This window comes from Nicotiana tomentosiformis, chromosome 2, assembly GCF_000390325.3.
Source record: "Nicotiana tomentosiformis chromosome 2, ASM39032v3, whole genome shotgun sequence".
In the NCBI taxonomy this organism is placed as follows: Eukaryota; Viridiplantae; Streptophyta; class Magnoliopsida; order Solanales; family Solanaceae; genus Nicotiana; species Nicotiana tomentosiformis.
In genome coordinates this window covers 64,272,723-64,288,275 of record NC_090813.1, presented here as the reverse complement: position 1 = coordinate 64,288,275, position 15,553 = coordinate 64,272,723, and the positions used below count along the sequence as shown (strand labels likewise).

The 15,553-nt window shown below is 38.9% G+C and overlaps 1 protein-coding gene across 1 annotated transcript; it reads right to left on the bottom strand.

Moving 5' to 3' along the window:
• LOC104117739 (uncharacterized) lies at positions 1 to 2,188 on the bottom strand. The gene is made up of 4 exons (XM_009628824.4): positions 1,804 to 2,188; positions 895 to 1,520; positions 299 to 814; positions 1 to 199 (listed from the first exon to the last, which is right to left on the bottom strand). The coding sequence occupies exons 1-4, from the start codon at positions 2,063 to 2,065 to the stop codon at positions 68 to 70; spliced, it is 1,536 nt and encodes a 511-aa protein (XP_009627119.1). The 5' UTR covers positions 2,066 to 2,188; the 3' UTR covers positions 1 to 67.
• Positions 2,189 to 15,553: the final 13,365 nt, after the last annotated feature.

Here is a 15,553-nt window from a genome sequence, read left to right as displayed (position 1 = left end):
TTCATTAGAATCTTTTTCCATTCATCCTTTATGGGTAAAACATGAGTTCTTTTAACATTTAATACTTCTAATTCTTATTGGGTACAAGAATGTCAAAATCAGTGACAGTCCACTCAGCCACTTGATTAGCGTCTCTATAAATTTCAGTTCCCAAGTCAATTGAACTCCACTTCCTCTTTGCTGGTGCAGTTCCTGGATCCTGCAAGTTAACATTTTGCATCATTAATCTGTACTAATAGTATAAAAAAATTTTACTACGTTTTTGAAGGCTAGGGAAAGAGAACATATTGATCCAAACCTGGTAAAAATATAGGGATTGGGACAGCCTCCCAACATCAAGCTCCCATGTTTTTGGATCTCCAATCCAACCTTGTCCTTTGGTAGTAGGATAACCATATTCACCCCAAACAGGATGTGGTAAAATCTGCAAAATCTCCTGAGGTTGAGGATTACTATAAGGGTCACATGGAACACTAGGCTGCTCAACATGCTCCCCATTCCCTGGTGCACAATACAAATGGTAAGCCTCATAAGGATAATGAGTCGTCTCGCTTCGATGAACTCTTGTTCCATTTGGATATGTGTGATATGGAGGGCACAATTTTGGGCTATCTGGTTTGCACCAGGATGGTGTTGCTGGATTCAAGATCATCTCACTATATCTTGTGACATCTGTAGTCACATCCCCATTACATGGCTCTCCATTGTTTTTCCAACAACTTCCCATGTCCATTAGATAAAATTGGCTATTTGGACCTCCACCATTGATCACATTCAATGTGAATCTTACCTTAAAATTTGGTGATTCTGGTATCTGCATAAAAATTTAACATTTCAAAAGGGCAGTCATAAAAATGTACAAAATCGCGAAAAAAAGTTTATATTTTTACTCACAATTTTTGACATGCCCCTAGTTTGATAATGGTATCCACCAGAAAAACCAGATGTGGCATCTGATCTAAGGTAAAGCATCAACCAAGGATACTTTGTTGAGGTTCTTAAAACATGGTGAAAAATCCAGCTTCCTTGTCCTAGTTCTTTCTGCCATGTTACAGAATAGTAAGAAATGTTCTCATTTACACTTGTTTGGCTCAAACCAGAATCCAAATCCCATGATCCATAAAAACTTCCTTTAAGTGTAGTCTCATTAGGCCCTTGTAAATATGTGTAATTGTGGTAAATCAATGGCTGATTCATACATCCTTTACCAAAACATGGAAATTGGCTAGGAGGACCAAATGGACCTACTTTGTGACCGTTTTTCGGGCATTTAGCAGCATATGTATCCATGTTACCACTCTTAAGCATGATCATCCAAAATTGCCATGGATTTGGCTTGTCATCAACTTGACATTTTGATCCCAAATAAAGTTCTTTTTCTGCTGCATAAAGGTCTGGATTAAAAAGTGCCTTTTTATCTAATCCATCAAAAGATTTTCCTATCCCAAGCAAGTTGTCCTCTTCAGTAACTCTGTGTACCAATGAGGGTGGAACTCTGGTACAGGCAGAACAATTTCCACCTATAGAAACAAAAAACATTTAACATTTCAAACATAAACCAAGAAAATAAGATTACAGGCAGTCCGGTGCACTAAGCTCCCGCTATGCACGGAGTCCGGAGAAGGGCCGGACCACAAGGGTCTACTGTATGCATGCCTTATCTGGCATTTCTGTGTTTCCACGGTTTGAATCCGTGACCTCCTGGTCACGTGGCACCAACTTTACCAGTTACGCCAAGGCTCCCTTCAAGAAAATAGAATCACAAAAAGAAGAAAAGAAGGAAATAAAAGAAGTTCAACTCACCCTGTTGCTGAGAATCAAGAACATCAAAGCATTCTGCAGCTCTTGGGCTTCCCATTTTGGGCGCTTCTTCTCCAACTTCATTGCATTGGTTCCATGCCTCTATTGCCACCCTTAGCGAGTCTGATCTCATCCCTGGATCCCCAACAGCTGAAATGTACTCACTTCCATTTGGATTCAAGGAGAAAACACCAGAAACAAACACTTTGAATAGCAAAAGAGAAAGCAAACTGAACCAAGACAATGACATTTCTTGTTGAGCCATGTCTATGTTTTTGGCCTAGAATGTACACTAGCTTATATACTTAATGTGAAGGACTTGATATAGATATTTATTTATAATGTGCAATCTGTTGCAGATACTAACATCCTCAGATTTTTGAGATTTTGACCAAGTATATATCACTCCCTTTACAGTTTTTTTAAGTATTTGAAAGTTGACTGTTTTATTAATTTTTGTCCTTTTTAAAAAAATTCCTCTTTATGGTAGTACAGGTGTAGAAAGAAAATAATGTATTGCAGCTGGTTGGCGGTTGACACTTGCTCCATTTTCCTATAATAGGTTAGGTTCAAACTTGATCTTGAAATCACTATTCGAAAGGTTCTTTTAACCAAAATGTCCAGAGTATAATTTTAACAACATCAACTAACAAACTAGATGTCGATTGCACTGTCAATTCATGTTCCTTTGAAATGTTATGCTGAAATTAAAATTCATATATCCAACTCAAAAGCAATAAATGAAAGTGAACTATGTTCCCTATGTCACATGTAACATGGAATCTTGTCCTCTGGAATAAAGAAACATAGACTTAATTAAAAAATTGAAGTCTTATATGTAAAGCAATTTTATAATGTTTGAGGGATGAGAAAGTTCTTTGAGCCTAGGAAAAATTGGTATTCTTGAACATAAAGGGTTGCCTTTTTATCATGTTTGAGGGAAGAGAAAGTACAAGAATTATGCTCCTTTTTTATTTTAACAATTATGCTTTTGAAGACTCAAATTAGCAAATATTCTTTTCCAATATTAAAATACTATTAAAGTCTTTTTTTTTTTCGTGACAGTAAAAATGCTTAAAACCCAACACCACCAAAAAAAGACCCCACAAGAAGAAGGTATGGTAGATGGATAACCATTTGGTGAGAATACACCAAAGTTGGTTAGTCTTTGACAACTCCATAGCTAAGCTTGTATGTTAAGGCACTTTAAGTAAAAATTATTTTTATTTCTATAAAAATAAATATCCAATTATTTGTTCACATGGAATTATAAGTCTTTAGTATACTTCCTATTCCTAATTAGCATTAGATTTGAAGTTGACCAAATTAAGTGGCATTCTTAAAATGTTCGAAATTTAATTTATCTGTTAAAGTAATAACCTTAAACAATGTCATTTTCACTTTTTAAGTAACATCATTTTCGGACTTGCATTGAAGGCTGATAGCCAAAACCTTTTTAGGCCAACAATTAAAATTTGTGATCCAAAATAGGAAAGTTCATTTTTGGTAAAGGACTAGAATTCCCTCTATAGTTAACCAGCCCAAAATATTTACAACATTGCCTATTACTACCTTGACTAGCCCAAGAGCTAACCAGGTCCTGCATTAATTACTTCTTATATACAACCATGATTACCTTTTATTGTTAATTTTATGTTTATTTCTCAATCTAACTTAGTTCTAACTTATTTATATCTATAATTTTATTAAAATATAAATTATCAATCACATAAAATGTTAATAAATCATAAATTTTGACATCGGAAAATATTAGCAAAAGTCTTTCTTCCATCTTTAGGAAGCGAAAAGTGACATGCTAGAACGAAAAGAGCAAACAATTAAAAATTTCAGAAAAAAGAATGTAGCAATCACATTCTTCTGGTGTGTAGAACTTAGTTTTCTTCAAAAGAAAAACAAGCTGGGGAAGGGGGAAGGATGATAAACATTATGTCCTTTGTGTTAAAAGAAGGTACCCCAGTGCATGAAGTTTCCCGCATTCATGCAGGGCCCTGGGAAGAGTCGTATCCCAAAGAAGTGTGATTTAGACAATCTACCTTGATGTTTGCATCAGTAGATGATTCTAGGACTCGAACTCGTGACCTAAAAATCACAAAGAGACAACTTTATCATTCTGATTCTACGATTCAAATCCGTGACCGAAAAGTCACATATTGTTCCAAGGCCCCCTTCTTATGTCTTTGTGTAAAGGATTAATCCTATTGCCTTTTTAGATATTGGACAGTCTTTAGGAACCTTGAGTAATATTGGACCAAGAAGAAAGGCAATTACTACATATTGGATGTCATATTGAGCCTATGTCAATCATCCTCTAAAGACAAAGCAACTTAGGCCCATAATTTGCTGATTGAAATGCAAGTGTCAATCAAACTGTGTAAAAATGTCTAATGAGCATACCATTATTAGCCGAAGTTAAGGTCAATTTACTAAAGACAAAGCTAAAAGCAAAAGAAGGAACCTAATCTACAAAACAAAAGACAAAGCTAAATCATGTTTAAGGTAGAACCAAAGTGGAAAATTTTGGGCCCTAGTATGTGCCCTCCGTTAAACTAGTAGGAGCTTTTACCAATACAACCTGCAATTTTGGGATGCTCGTGATACTGATATCTATAAAAACAAAGCTACTTTTTCTCCTTAGGGTTGAGATGATAAAATCCTAGGGAGTTGGCTAATTGTTCAAGGTTATGAACGTCTAATCTTCTCCACAACTTCAGACCGAACCTCCTCTTATTCAATTTGGATATTTAATTCCGTAGTTGAAATGCTCAGTTGATTCTTTAATCTTTAAAAAAAAGAGAGACTTATTTCAATAATTCATGTACAAGAATAAGAAACCTTTGATGTGTTGGAATATATCGATCTCACTATAACTATTTGATTTCTCATAAAGGAATTTGTACAGAAGAAGAGAAGAAAGGAATCCATGAAGAAGAAGAGAAGAAAGGAGTGAAGGAATCCATAAAACAAATTCGGACAAAACAATGCTAAGACTTGGTCTTAGCCCATCCTTTGAAAAGCTACGTGACAAGCAACGTGGCACCATCTCAACCAACAAGCAAAATAATCAAAGATCTAATCTGGACCGTTCAAACCATGGTCACATTCTAGACCCTCTCATATGCACACAAAGACCCACATGCAGAAGAAATAATAGTTAGTTATATTGTTAGAATTGAGTTAGTAAAAATAGGACAAGTATACAAAATTCATAGGCTATTTTTATTTTTTGATTCTTTCTAAAATAGTTTATACTTGTATAAATATACAATCCTCTTGTACAGTAATTTCATTCAGAAATATACAGAAAATTTCACAATTCTCTTCTTCAAAATCCTACATGGTATTAGAACTATAGCTCTTCTTTTCAATTTTCTGAATCAGTCATGTCTCCTTCCGATACTATTGAAACTCCTATCGTCCATAACTCATCATAGACAACAACAGGTAATGGAAATACCATTGATTCCACACATCCCTACTTTCTTCATGCATCTGATGCACCAGGGATGATACTTGTAAACACACCATTTGATGGTCGAGGTTATGCTGGATGGAGCATATCTATCTTAATCTCACTCTCAGCCAAGAACAAATTGAGTTTTATTGATGGATCCTGCCCTATGCCAACCCCAACTTATCCTACCTTTCAAACTTGGAGCAGATGTAATCATATGGTTACATCATGGTTGTTGAATTCTCTGACCAAGGTGATTGCAGACAGTGTCCTTTATTCAAAAACAACTAAGGATGTGTGGTTGGATCTGGAGCACAGGTTTGGCCAACCAAATGGAGCCAAATCATACCACATGCAAAAGGAACTATCTGATTTAGTTCAAGGATAAGTAGATATTGCGAGTTATTTTACCAAAATAAAATGACTATGGGATGAATTAGACACTCTTAACACTAACATGTATTGTTCTTGCAACTTGTGATTGTGGTGCTAAGAAGAAAATACAGCAATTCAAGGAAGATTCTCATTCAATTCCTCATGGGATTGAATGAGACCTATGGACAGGCTAGAAGCAACATTCTCATGATCAAACCATTACCCTCAGTCAATCAAGCATATTCCCTTCTCATGCAAGATGAGAATCAAAGGGAAATCCATGTCAGTTCCCGATTCACAACAGATGGTTATTCCTTTATGCTGAGAAATCAAGATTCTCAGAACCCTCAAACCTCTACTGGTTATTGATGTCGCCCAAACTCACTTCACAAAAATAGGTAGTGAGGCGGTCGAAGCAATAATAAAACCCAACGCAAGTCGAGGTCGAATCCTCAGGGAGTTAAAATTGGGATTAGGTATATATTTAGTGTAATTGGACAATATGCCTTAGATTACACTTCCAGATTCTTGTTTGTTGTTTCTACTTCTACTTCAAACTGTTGATTGCAATTATAAAACTAGGAGATAATATTTTTGGTTTTGGTTATTTTTCAAATGATAAAAGATCTAGTGTTGCGATTTCCACCTAGGTGGTTACCTAATGGGTTGAAAACTCTAGGACTAGCCTGATTGGTCGGGGTTGTAATATAGCAATCACACGCAATTAACCACTCTATACCTCTCAGTAGTTTGAGTGGTTTTGCCCAATTTGGCTTTCTCAAGTCCAAATGGGTATTGCACAAAACAAGTGATAACTGCTCAAGTCGGGTCTTACTATCTCTAGATTTAACCCTTTAATTGGGGCTATCAATTTCTTGAGTTCACCCCAATTTCTTGTTAGCTAAGTTTTTCTAGACTTAGTCTCTCTTTCTCAAGTAGAGACTAAGTCAATTAGGCATGAATCAATATTTGCAACCATTAATTCTTGAATTCAAGCAAGAACTAGGCTAAATATCACTAACCCAATCACAAACAAGTCCTAAATCAAATACCCATTAAGTACCCACACTAGAGTTGGGCTACAATCCTAGCTAGAAATTTAGCTACTCATGAAAAATGAAGAAATACAAGAAGAAATTAAGATAGAATGCATAATAATTGATTAGGGAAAGAAAATCTAATGTTTAGAAGCTAATCTAGTACAATATTACTCAAAACAATAAAGGAAAATAGCTCAGGTGCTCTCCCAAAATAAAACTTGTCCTAAAAATGACAAAAAGTTCTATTTATACTAAGCTGAAAATATCTGACAAAATGCCCCTGCGGAGGTTATGCTGCCGCATAATGAGACTTGGCTTGGCAGATTCCAGTTCTGTGGCCGCACAATTCTAGATTGCGGCTGCACTCCTTCAACTACTATGGACCGCGCATTTGTGAGTGCGGCCGCACTCTTGCTTCTGTGGTCGCACAATTATAGTGCGATCCACACTCCTTGATCTTAGGCTCTGGTTGTGTGAGACTTCTGCGGACCGCATAAAAATGAGTGTGGTCCCGCTCTTGATTATGCGGCCGCACAAAAATGGTGTGGTCCGCATTTCTTCTTGAACTTGAAATCACATCTCTCTGATCTTTGTCTTCTGCGGACCGCATAATATTGAGTGCGACCGCACTTAACATTCTGCAGCCGCACAATTATGGTGCGGTACGCACTCCTTCAGCTTGCCCAAAACCAGCTCTCTGAATCTCCTCTTCTGCGGCCACACAATATTAGTGCGGGGACTTACCGTGAGCTACATTTCATGTCACGATCCGTAGCCTAGAGAGTCTCCATCAGAGTTATCTATTTTCTCCTATCTAATTTGTATTCCATGCAGATGTTGTATCTTATTATATTTCTTAGTTGATGTTCATGCACTTGTGACCCCGGAATTTTGGGGTGCTTATGGGTTGTTCATTATTGTAGTCGTGAAAAATACTATCATTTACCCTGTAAATTCTATTTCTTACCGTTTAATTAATAGAAATTTTGATTTCAAAAATATTAAAATGAGTAATTAAATTAATCATTCACTATTGTCTTGCCTGACGGCGGTGTTAGGTGCCATCACGACCTTTAGTGAGTTTTGGGTCATGACAGCTTGGTATCAGAGCTTTAGGTTCACTTAGGTCTCACGAGTCATGAGCAAGTCTAGTAGAGTCTTGCGGATCGGTACAGAGACCTTTGTACTTATCTTCGAGAGGCTACAGGGATGTTAGGAGCACTTCCCTTATTGATTCCTTTATCATGCAGTTTGATTCTATTGAGGCATGTGCCTCTATTTCCTTCCTACTCGTTCTTATACGATGTTGAGCGCCCGTGTCAATTGGGCACCGAGGAGTTTCAGTGGTACTACAGATGTGGTGTAGGCTGCTTTTTCCCTACGTATTCAGGCAGGCTATTATCGTTGCCTTGCGAAAGAATGTTCTGTCGATTTGGCTCAGTATCTGTACTGCCTATGGTTTTGAGGTTATGCACATATGGCTATGGGGTCCGTGCGTTGCTATCGCATGGTATTAATGGACTGGTGGGTGCTTGTTTATGCGTCAAGGCGGTAAAATGACTCGAAATGAGGATTTCTCAGTGCGTGATTTAGAGGTTCAGTATTTATTTCCAGCAAAGGAAAGGCAATTGGACTATGAATGTTCAGGTTTGGGTTGATGGAGTAACGAGACTTGGAATTTTCAAGCGTGGTGGAATTTTTATTGTGATGCGGTGTTGTAGTCCTTGTTTGAACGTATTATGGTTCGCTGATGTTATAGTCTTCTTTGATTTTTGCCTTCGGGGCAGGGTGTTGTGAAATGGTGCCTAAGGGGTGGGTGTCAGAGATAGTGGTGTGCAGCGGTTCAGAATCGATTTGGTATTTCTAATGTTGATGGCTCGAGAGAGATGATATTCAAAGAGGTTTAGAGTTGGTAGCAATTTGTTAGTTTAGGTGCTACAGAGATGAATTTTGATTCGATGCAATAATTGGGTAATGAAGAATGAGGAAGGACATGTGGGACATGACTTGCGGTGATGGAATTACTAGCAGGTCAAGTAGGAGAAGCGGAAGTCGGGAAGTTGCTTAAAGGAGATGGTTTGACCGAAGTAAGAGAGGCAGAGTAGCATATGGATTCTGTGGTAGGATAGTCGCGTACCTTCAGAAAGTGTAGAATGATTTGGGAATTGTGATGGAAGGTGATTTGGTATATGTATTTTCTTGGAATGATGGTTACCGTAAGGAGAAAGAGTGAATATGGCAGAAAGGAGTTTGCTTGGAATGAAGAGGGGTGTGAAGATTTGATTATCGTTTCAGATGCGATATGACTTGAGTTTGGATGATATTGTTAACTCTCAGTTAATGTTAATGGGGAAGGAACAGACGTATACAATGTCGTGGAAAGAGGTCGGATATGAGATTGTGGCTGATGATTTAGAATGTTCATGAAGAGATTTAACAAAACACTTCGAGAAATTTGGCGGGTTTATTGTGCGAGATCATAGGAATTGAGAAGAAGAAATCATTGTGGGCTCAACATTTTGTGATTATAGCTTAAAGATAAGTGGGGGAGCCCCACTAGTTACGATTGGATCGTGTGGTTGTCTGCTTGTGTTGTTTATGGTTATCCATGTGCTAGAGGATTAATTATGACTAGGGAAAAGGAAATGTCAGGGGTAATTCGAACAAGGAACTCGATGAATGGGTGCTATACTTTGCCTTATCGATTGAGGTGCATTATTTGGGAAGACTCGTAGTTTATGCTTCTTGTGGATGTAATGTGCAAGGAAAAGAATTCAGCTGGTTGCATCATTGAGAGGGAATTCATGTGATAGCAGAGCAATGGAGTTTGGTTATATTCGAGACCGGGTCAGAGTGGGTGACTCTTAACAATGGTCCAGTGAGTTCAAGAATTTAAGTCTAGTGCCTAAGGATTTCGGGTCCGTTGTGTGGTTAAGGATCGAGTTTCTGCTGTGGATTGTGAACGGGACTTGGAGTGTTCTATATTATCATCCGGTATGTGGTGCGGTATTGGAGGAAAGGAAGAAATAGCTTCGGATTTATGGGAGGTGATGTAGAATGGGTTTACCAGTTGGAGATACCATTATGCGCATGAGGAGGTATGAGACAAATCATGGGTATTGAGATGATGTGGTATCGCGATTCGGATAGCTCGGGATAAGTACACATTGAGTTCGTTATGTTGTAGATGGAGCTATTATTATTTAAGACAGGTCCAGAGTAAATGTAAAGAAGTTGGGTCGGTCAGTAATAGTTGAATCAGCATGATTGTGGCAATGATCAGTTCATTCGGTGTGCGAAGTTATAACATGTAGTTTATGGTTATATATGCGAGCTCGGCAGCCACAAAAACTTGATTGAATTGGGAGGTATTTGATTCAGATGGCCTTATGGTGTAAATGGATTTGTGGGAGAGTCATGGCGGTGTAGATCACGACTTGAGGTCGTATTTTCTGCGGTTTGGGAATTTAGTTGCGTGTTGCATTAGTTCTTCTGAAATGATCTAAGTGAAAGATTTTCTAACCAGTGAAATGTTCATTCTACTAGTAATTTAGGAGTTATGATGAATTCTCATATTCTCGCAGAGCGGCATGATAGGTGCAGTAAGTGGCATATGGATTTGAATGTTGAGGATCAAAGTTGCGGTTCGGTGTTGACAAGAATGTCACGAGATCGGATGAGCAGGGGTCAATTTCAAATGTTTAGAGTAAGATGGCATTTTCTTTAGTGTCACCTGAGAACGACATTCTGTGTAGAGGTTTTGTGTATTGATTTACGGATTCTTAATTTGATTTACAGAAATTGAACGTTTGGTGGTATGGATGTGCGAACTTTGCTACCTGATAGGAGGGTCGTGGGAGCGTGCCCCACGAGAAAATATTTTTTTTAAGTATGGCATGTTGGTTATTTGATTGTGAAAGGTTAGAGCCAAGTATGGAGGTTAAAATAATATCACTACGGTGATAGTTTTTGCCTGAGAGGCATTCTATTCCTTGGGTTGTGGACTGTGTGAGTTTGTTCCGGATTTGACGATTGTTCTTATGTGCCATGTAGGTTGTGGGACGACTTGATTATTCGCACATATGTTAAGGTCCCGTGTAGCTTACGGTGTTATATGAGCAGGATAGTTCTCGAGATGCAGATCATATATCACACCTTAGTTGTGCTTGGGTTTTGTAGCGTATGGCGCTATCCGTCTCCCTAGGGTTGTATTCTCGCACTGGCATGCTTGTGATCGATATTCGTTATTTCGTAAGTATAAGCGTTATGGCTTGATATGTGTTTTCTCCTTAACTGTTATATGCGGATCGGGTGGCATACCACCACGGGTATATTCTGCGGATCGGGTGGCACGCCGCCACGGGTATGTTGTTTGGATCGAGTTGCATGTCGCAACAATATTATGTGTGGATCGGGTTGCATGCTACAACAGTGAGATATTGAGTACGGTTCCATTTAATTGTTTCTGGGTATTTTGTTTCTCATTCACTAAGGAAAGTTCATAGCGTCTGTTCAACCATTTTGTTCGTTACGCATGCTGGATAGTTCTATTCCAGAGTTTGCTTTTCCTTATGTATCACATTCGAGTTGGTAGCTTATTGGCACATTGTGGTATCATATGAGACTTTTGGCCGTGTTTGAGATGGCTTATTTCCTGAGCATCTAGTACTGGGAGAGACGAGGTTATTGAACCTAGGATCAGTGCGATCGGAGTTAGGAAGGTTATATTAAAGAGCAAGTATCGTTATTCAGTTCAGAATGAAGTAATGGTTCTTGTAAGGAGGAGAGACTCCATGATTTGTGATTCAGATGGTGGTTATGAGTTTCTACAGATCCATTCCATCGCGGCAGTATTGCGAGAGTTGGAACATGACTTATATATGTATGGGGTATACTACAGGCTTTGGGTTAGTGGAAATTTTAGCTGTTGTGCTCGGGGGAGATTGCCTTGGGCAAATGAGTTATGTGGTGCATGGCGTGATTTCAGCGGAGGAGCATGGTCACGTTGGGTTCAGTGTCTCGTGATTAATATAGTTTTAGGATCTGGTATCGTGGATAAATTCCGGATGTTGGAATTTGGCTCTAAAGCTTGCTAGCTACGGTAGCAGGAAAGATCTTCAGTCTGGCTCGAGCTAATGTGCTCAACTGGGTTGTGGTGGCACGGGTAGGTGCACGAGGTGTTAAACAGTCATTTTGTATAACTCCGGAGCAGTTCTTAGCATATTCGAGGACGAACGTATGTTTAAGTGGGAGAGAACGTAACGACTCAACCAGTCGTTTTGAGCCCTAGCGCGTTGTTCGACAGTTTGAGGCCTTGAGTAGCTTCACTTTAGGTGCTATGACTTCTACGTGTGGTTGGAATTTAAATTCGGGGAAGTTCGGAGTTGGTTTGGAAAAAAAAATTCTAAATTTGGAAGCTTTAAGTTGGAAGAGTTGACCAAACTTTGACCTTTGAGTAAACGACCCCATAATAGAATTTTGATGATTCCAATAGCTCCGTATGGTGATTTTGGACTTAGGAGCGTGTCCGGAAAAAAATATAATTTGAAAGTGTGTAGCTAAATTAGACTTGAAATGGCTAAAATAGAAATTTAAGTTTGGAAGTTTGACCGGGGAGTTGACTTTTTGATATCGAGGTGGGAATACGATTTTGGAAATTTGAATAGATCTGTTATGTCAATTATGACTTGTGTGCAAAATTTAAGGTCAATCGGACTTGATTTGATAGGTTTCGGCATCGAATGTAGAAGTTGGAATTTCTTAGTTTTATTAGGCTTGAATTGGGGTATGAATTGTGTTTTTCGCGTTGTTTGATGTGAATTGAGGTCTCGACTAAGTTCGTATGACGTCTTAAGACTTGTTGGTACATTCGGACGGGGTCCCGCGTGGCTCGGATGTGTTTCGGGGTGAGTTTTGAGCGAGTCTAGCCATTTTGGCACTCTGATGTTGTTCTGGAACTTTGGAAGTGCGGGGGGGCACATTTTGGAGTGCTGAGGGAGAGGAAAAGTGCGTACCACAAAGGAAAAGTGCGGACCGCAGAGGAAAAGTGCGGACTGTAGAGGAATTGTGCGGACTGTAGAATTCCTCTCGCGGGCGCAGAATTGAGATTCTGCAGATTCGATGGTCTGACTTCGGAAGCTTATATCTTTTAATCTACAAGAAATTTGGAGATGATTAAATGAAAGTTATAGTCATTTGAGTCTAATTTTCAGAAAAGAAAACAATCATCATTTGGACATTGATATAGAAAGTTATGGTCAATTTACTGATGCCTAGTATTGCAGCCACCATTGAAGTGCGACCACACAATTTGGACCTGTGGCCGCGGGACCTGGGATGTGCGACCGCACAAAAAAAAAGTGCGGTCAGCACAAAGGGGGATCAGATTTTGTACTATATGAACGATGGTTTCATCTCATTTTTTATTTTTGGAATTTCGGAGCTCGGTTTGTGGTGATTATTTGTGGGGTTTTCAAGAAATTCATTGGGGTAAGTGATTCTAACTCGGATTTGGTTAATATACATGAATATATAATTGTTTTCATAATTTAATTAATATTTTGAGATGGAAATTTGGGAAAAATTATAGAAATTTCATAAAAATAAATTTTTGGGATTTGAATATCGATTCGGAGTCGGATTTGAGTGAAACTAGTATGGTTGGACTCGTAATCGAATGTGTTGTCAGATTTTATGAGTTTTATCGGATTTCGAGACGTGGGCCCCACTGCCAACTTTTCGAGCGGAGTTGAGAATTTTTTATAAGTTGTTAAATTTCAAGCATTGGAGTATATTTTGATTGGTTTGCATATTGTTTGAATAGTTTTGGATCGACGGGCATTGGTTTGATGTGTTAGAGTGGCGTTGGAGCCGGCTATGAAATTTCAGAGCGAGGTAAGTCTCTTGTCTAACTCTGTGAGGGGAAAACTACCTCTACGTGTTATTTATTATTATGTGCTACTAGTTGTGGGTGCTACGTACGCACGAGGTGACAAGAGTCTGTACGTAGCTAGATTCATGTTATTGTTCGGGAAGACTTAGGCTCACTCCATGCTATAGCTGTACTATTTTAGTAGTTCCTTGTCTATTAAAATCCTTTATTTTTACATTACGACTTGAAACTAGACATGTATAGAGATTTGACGAGTTTCATGATTTGCTGCGGAATAATTATGTTCCTCTTACGGATTTCTCCCATGCTATGCGTTTTTATCGAAAGGTTTTTCCTTAACAATTATAACTCACAAGTTTATTCGTGAGTGGGGTCAAGGACCCGATTAAGCTTCTTATTCTAATGGGATTGGGTCGTTTGCCTCGGCAGGATTATGTACCACACTCTCATGGGAGCGGGCCGTTCGCCTCGGCAATATAATAGATGCATCTATGGTTCGTGCCGTTCGACCCTCAGCAGTGCACAGATTATGATGGGATCGTGTCGTATGCCTCGGCATTTCTATATAATACTCTCATGGAATCATGCGTAATATTTGACAAGAAGTCAGTGTATCTATGAGCCTTCCTAATTTGAATTATGATGACCTATCTGGTGAGATCCATTACATATATATGCTCCGGTTGAGGAGGAAATTGCAAATTGGGAGTTGAGTTTATTGTATGGAGGAGGATTATACCACGTATTTATACTTGTTCATTTCATTTGTTTACTCTGCCCCATATCTATTTACTTCTTGTTGTATCTGTCTTATTGGACCACTAGTAAGTGTCGATGTCAACCCCTCGTCACTACTTCTCTGGGGTTAGGCTATATACTTACTGGGTACACGTTGATTTACGTACTCATGCTACACTTGCTGCACATTTTTGTACAAGTACATATATTACTGGTGGTCTACTGGGCGCAGAGGCATGAATGTTGCGGGGACTTACCGTGAGCTACATTTCATGTCACGATCCGCTGCCTGCAGAGTCTCCATCAGAGTTATCTATATTCTTCTGTCTAATTTGTATTCCAGGCAGATGTTGTATCTTATTATATTTCTTAGTTGATGCTCATGCACTTGTGACACCGGGTTTTGGGGGTGCTTATGGGTTGTTCATTATTGTAGTCGTGAAAAATACTATCATTTACCCTATAAATTCTATTTCTTACCTTTTGATTTCAAAAATACTAAAATGAGTAATTAAGTTAATCATTCACTGTTAGCTTGCCTGGCGACGGTGTTAGGCGTCATCATGACCTTTAGTAGGTTTTGGGTCGTGACACTCCCAGTCATTTCACTCCTGATACTCCTTCTCAGCACTCACCTACAACACAATCTACACCCATACCTCACACCAATCTTACTTGTTTTCCTACACATCCTACTTCACATGCTTCCCCTACTTTACCTACTCTTTCTTCTGACTCTTCCTCCCCACCAATTCCCCTCAGGAGATCAAACAGAGATAATAAAGGCACCCTGCCTGGTTATCTTAAAGACTATGTTTGCAATAACATCTACTTCACTGATCTCACCACCTCTTGTTTTTCATCTCCTTGCTCACCACCTACCTTCTCCTTTTCTGCACTCTCTACTCCTAATCAGCATCTTATTCAATCACTCTCTACCATTTCAGAACCTACCAGTTATACTCAGGCTTGTTCCAATCCAGGTTGGGTCCAAGCCATGGATTCTGAACTCAAAGCTTTGGAAGAGAACCACACCTGGGATGTTGTTCTCTTACCTAATGGCAAGAAAGCTTTTCCATGTAAATGGGTTTACAAGGTCAAGCGCCATGCTGATGGTACTGTTGAAAGGTTAAAGGCCAGGCTGGTTATAAGGGGTGATGTGCAGAGAGAAGACATTGATTACACAAAAACCTTCTCTCCAGTTGTCAAAATGACAGCAATCAGATGTTTGCTTTC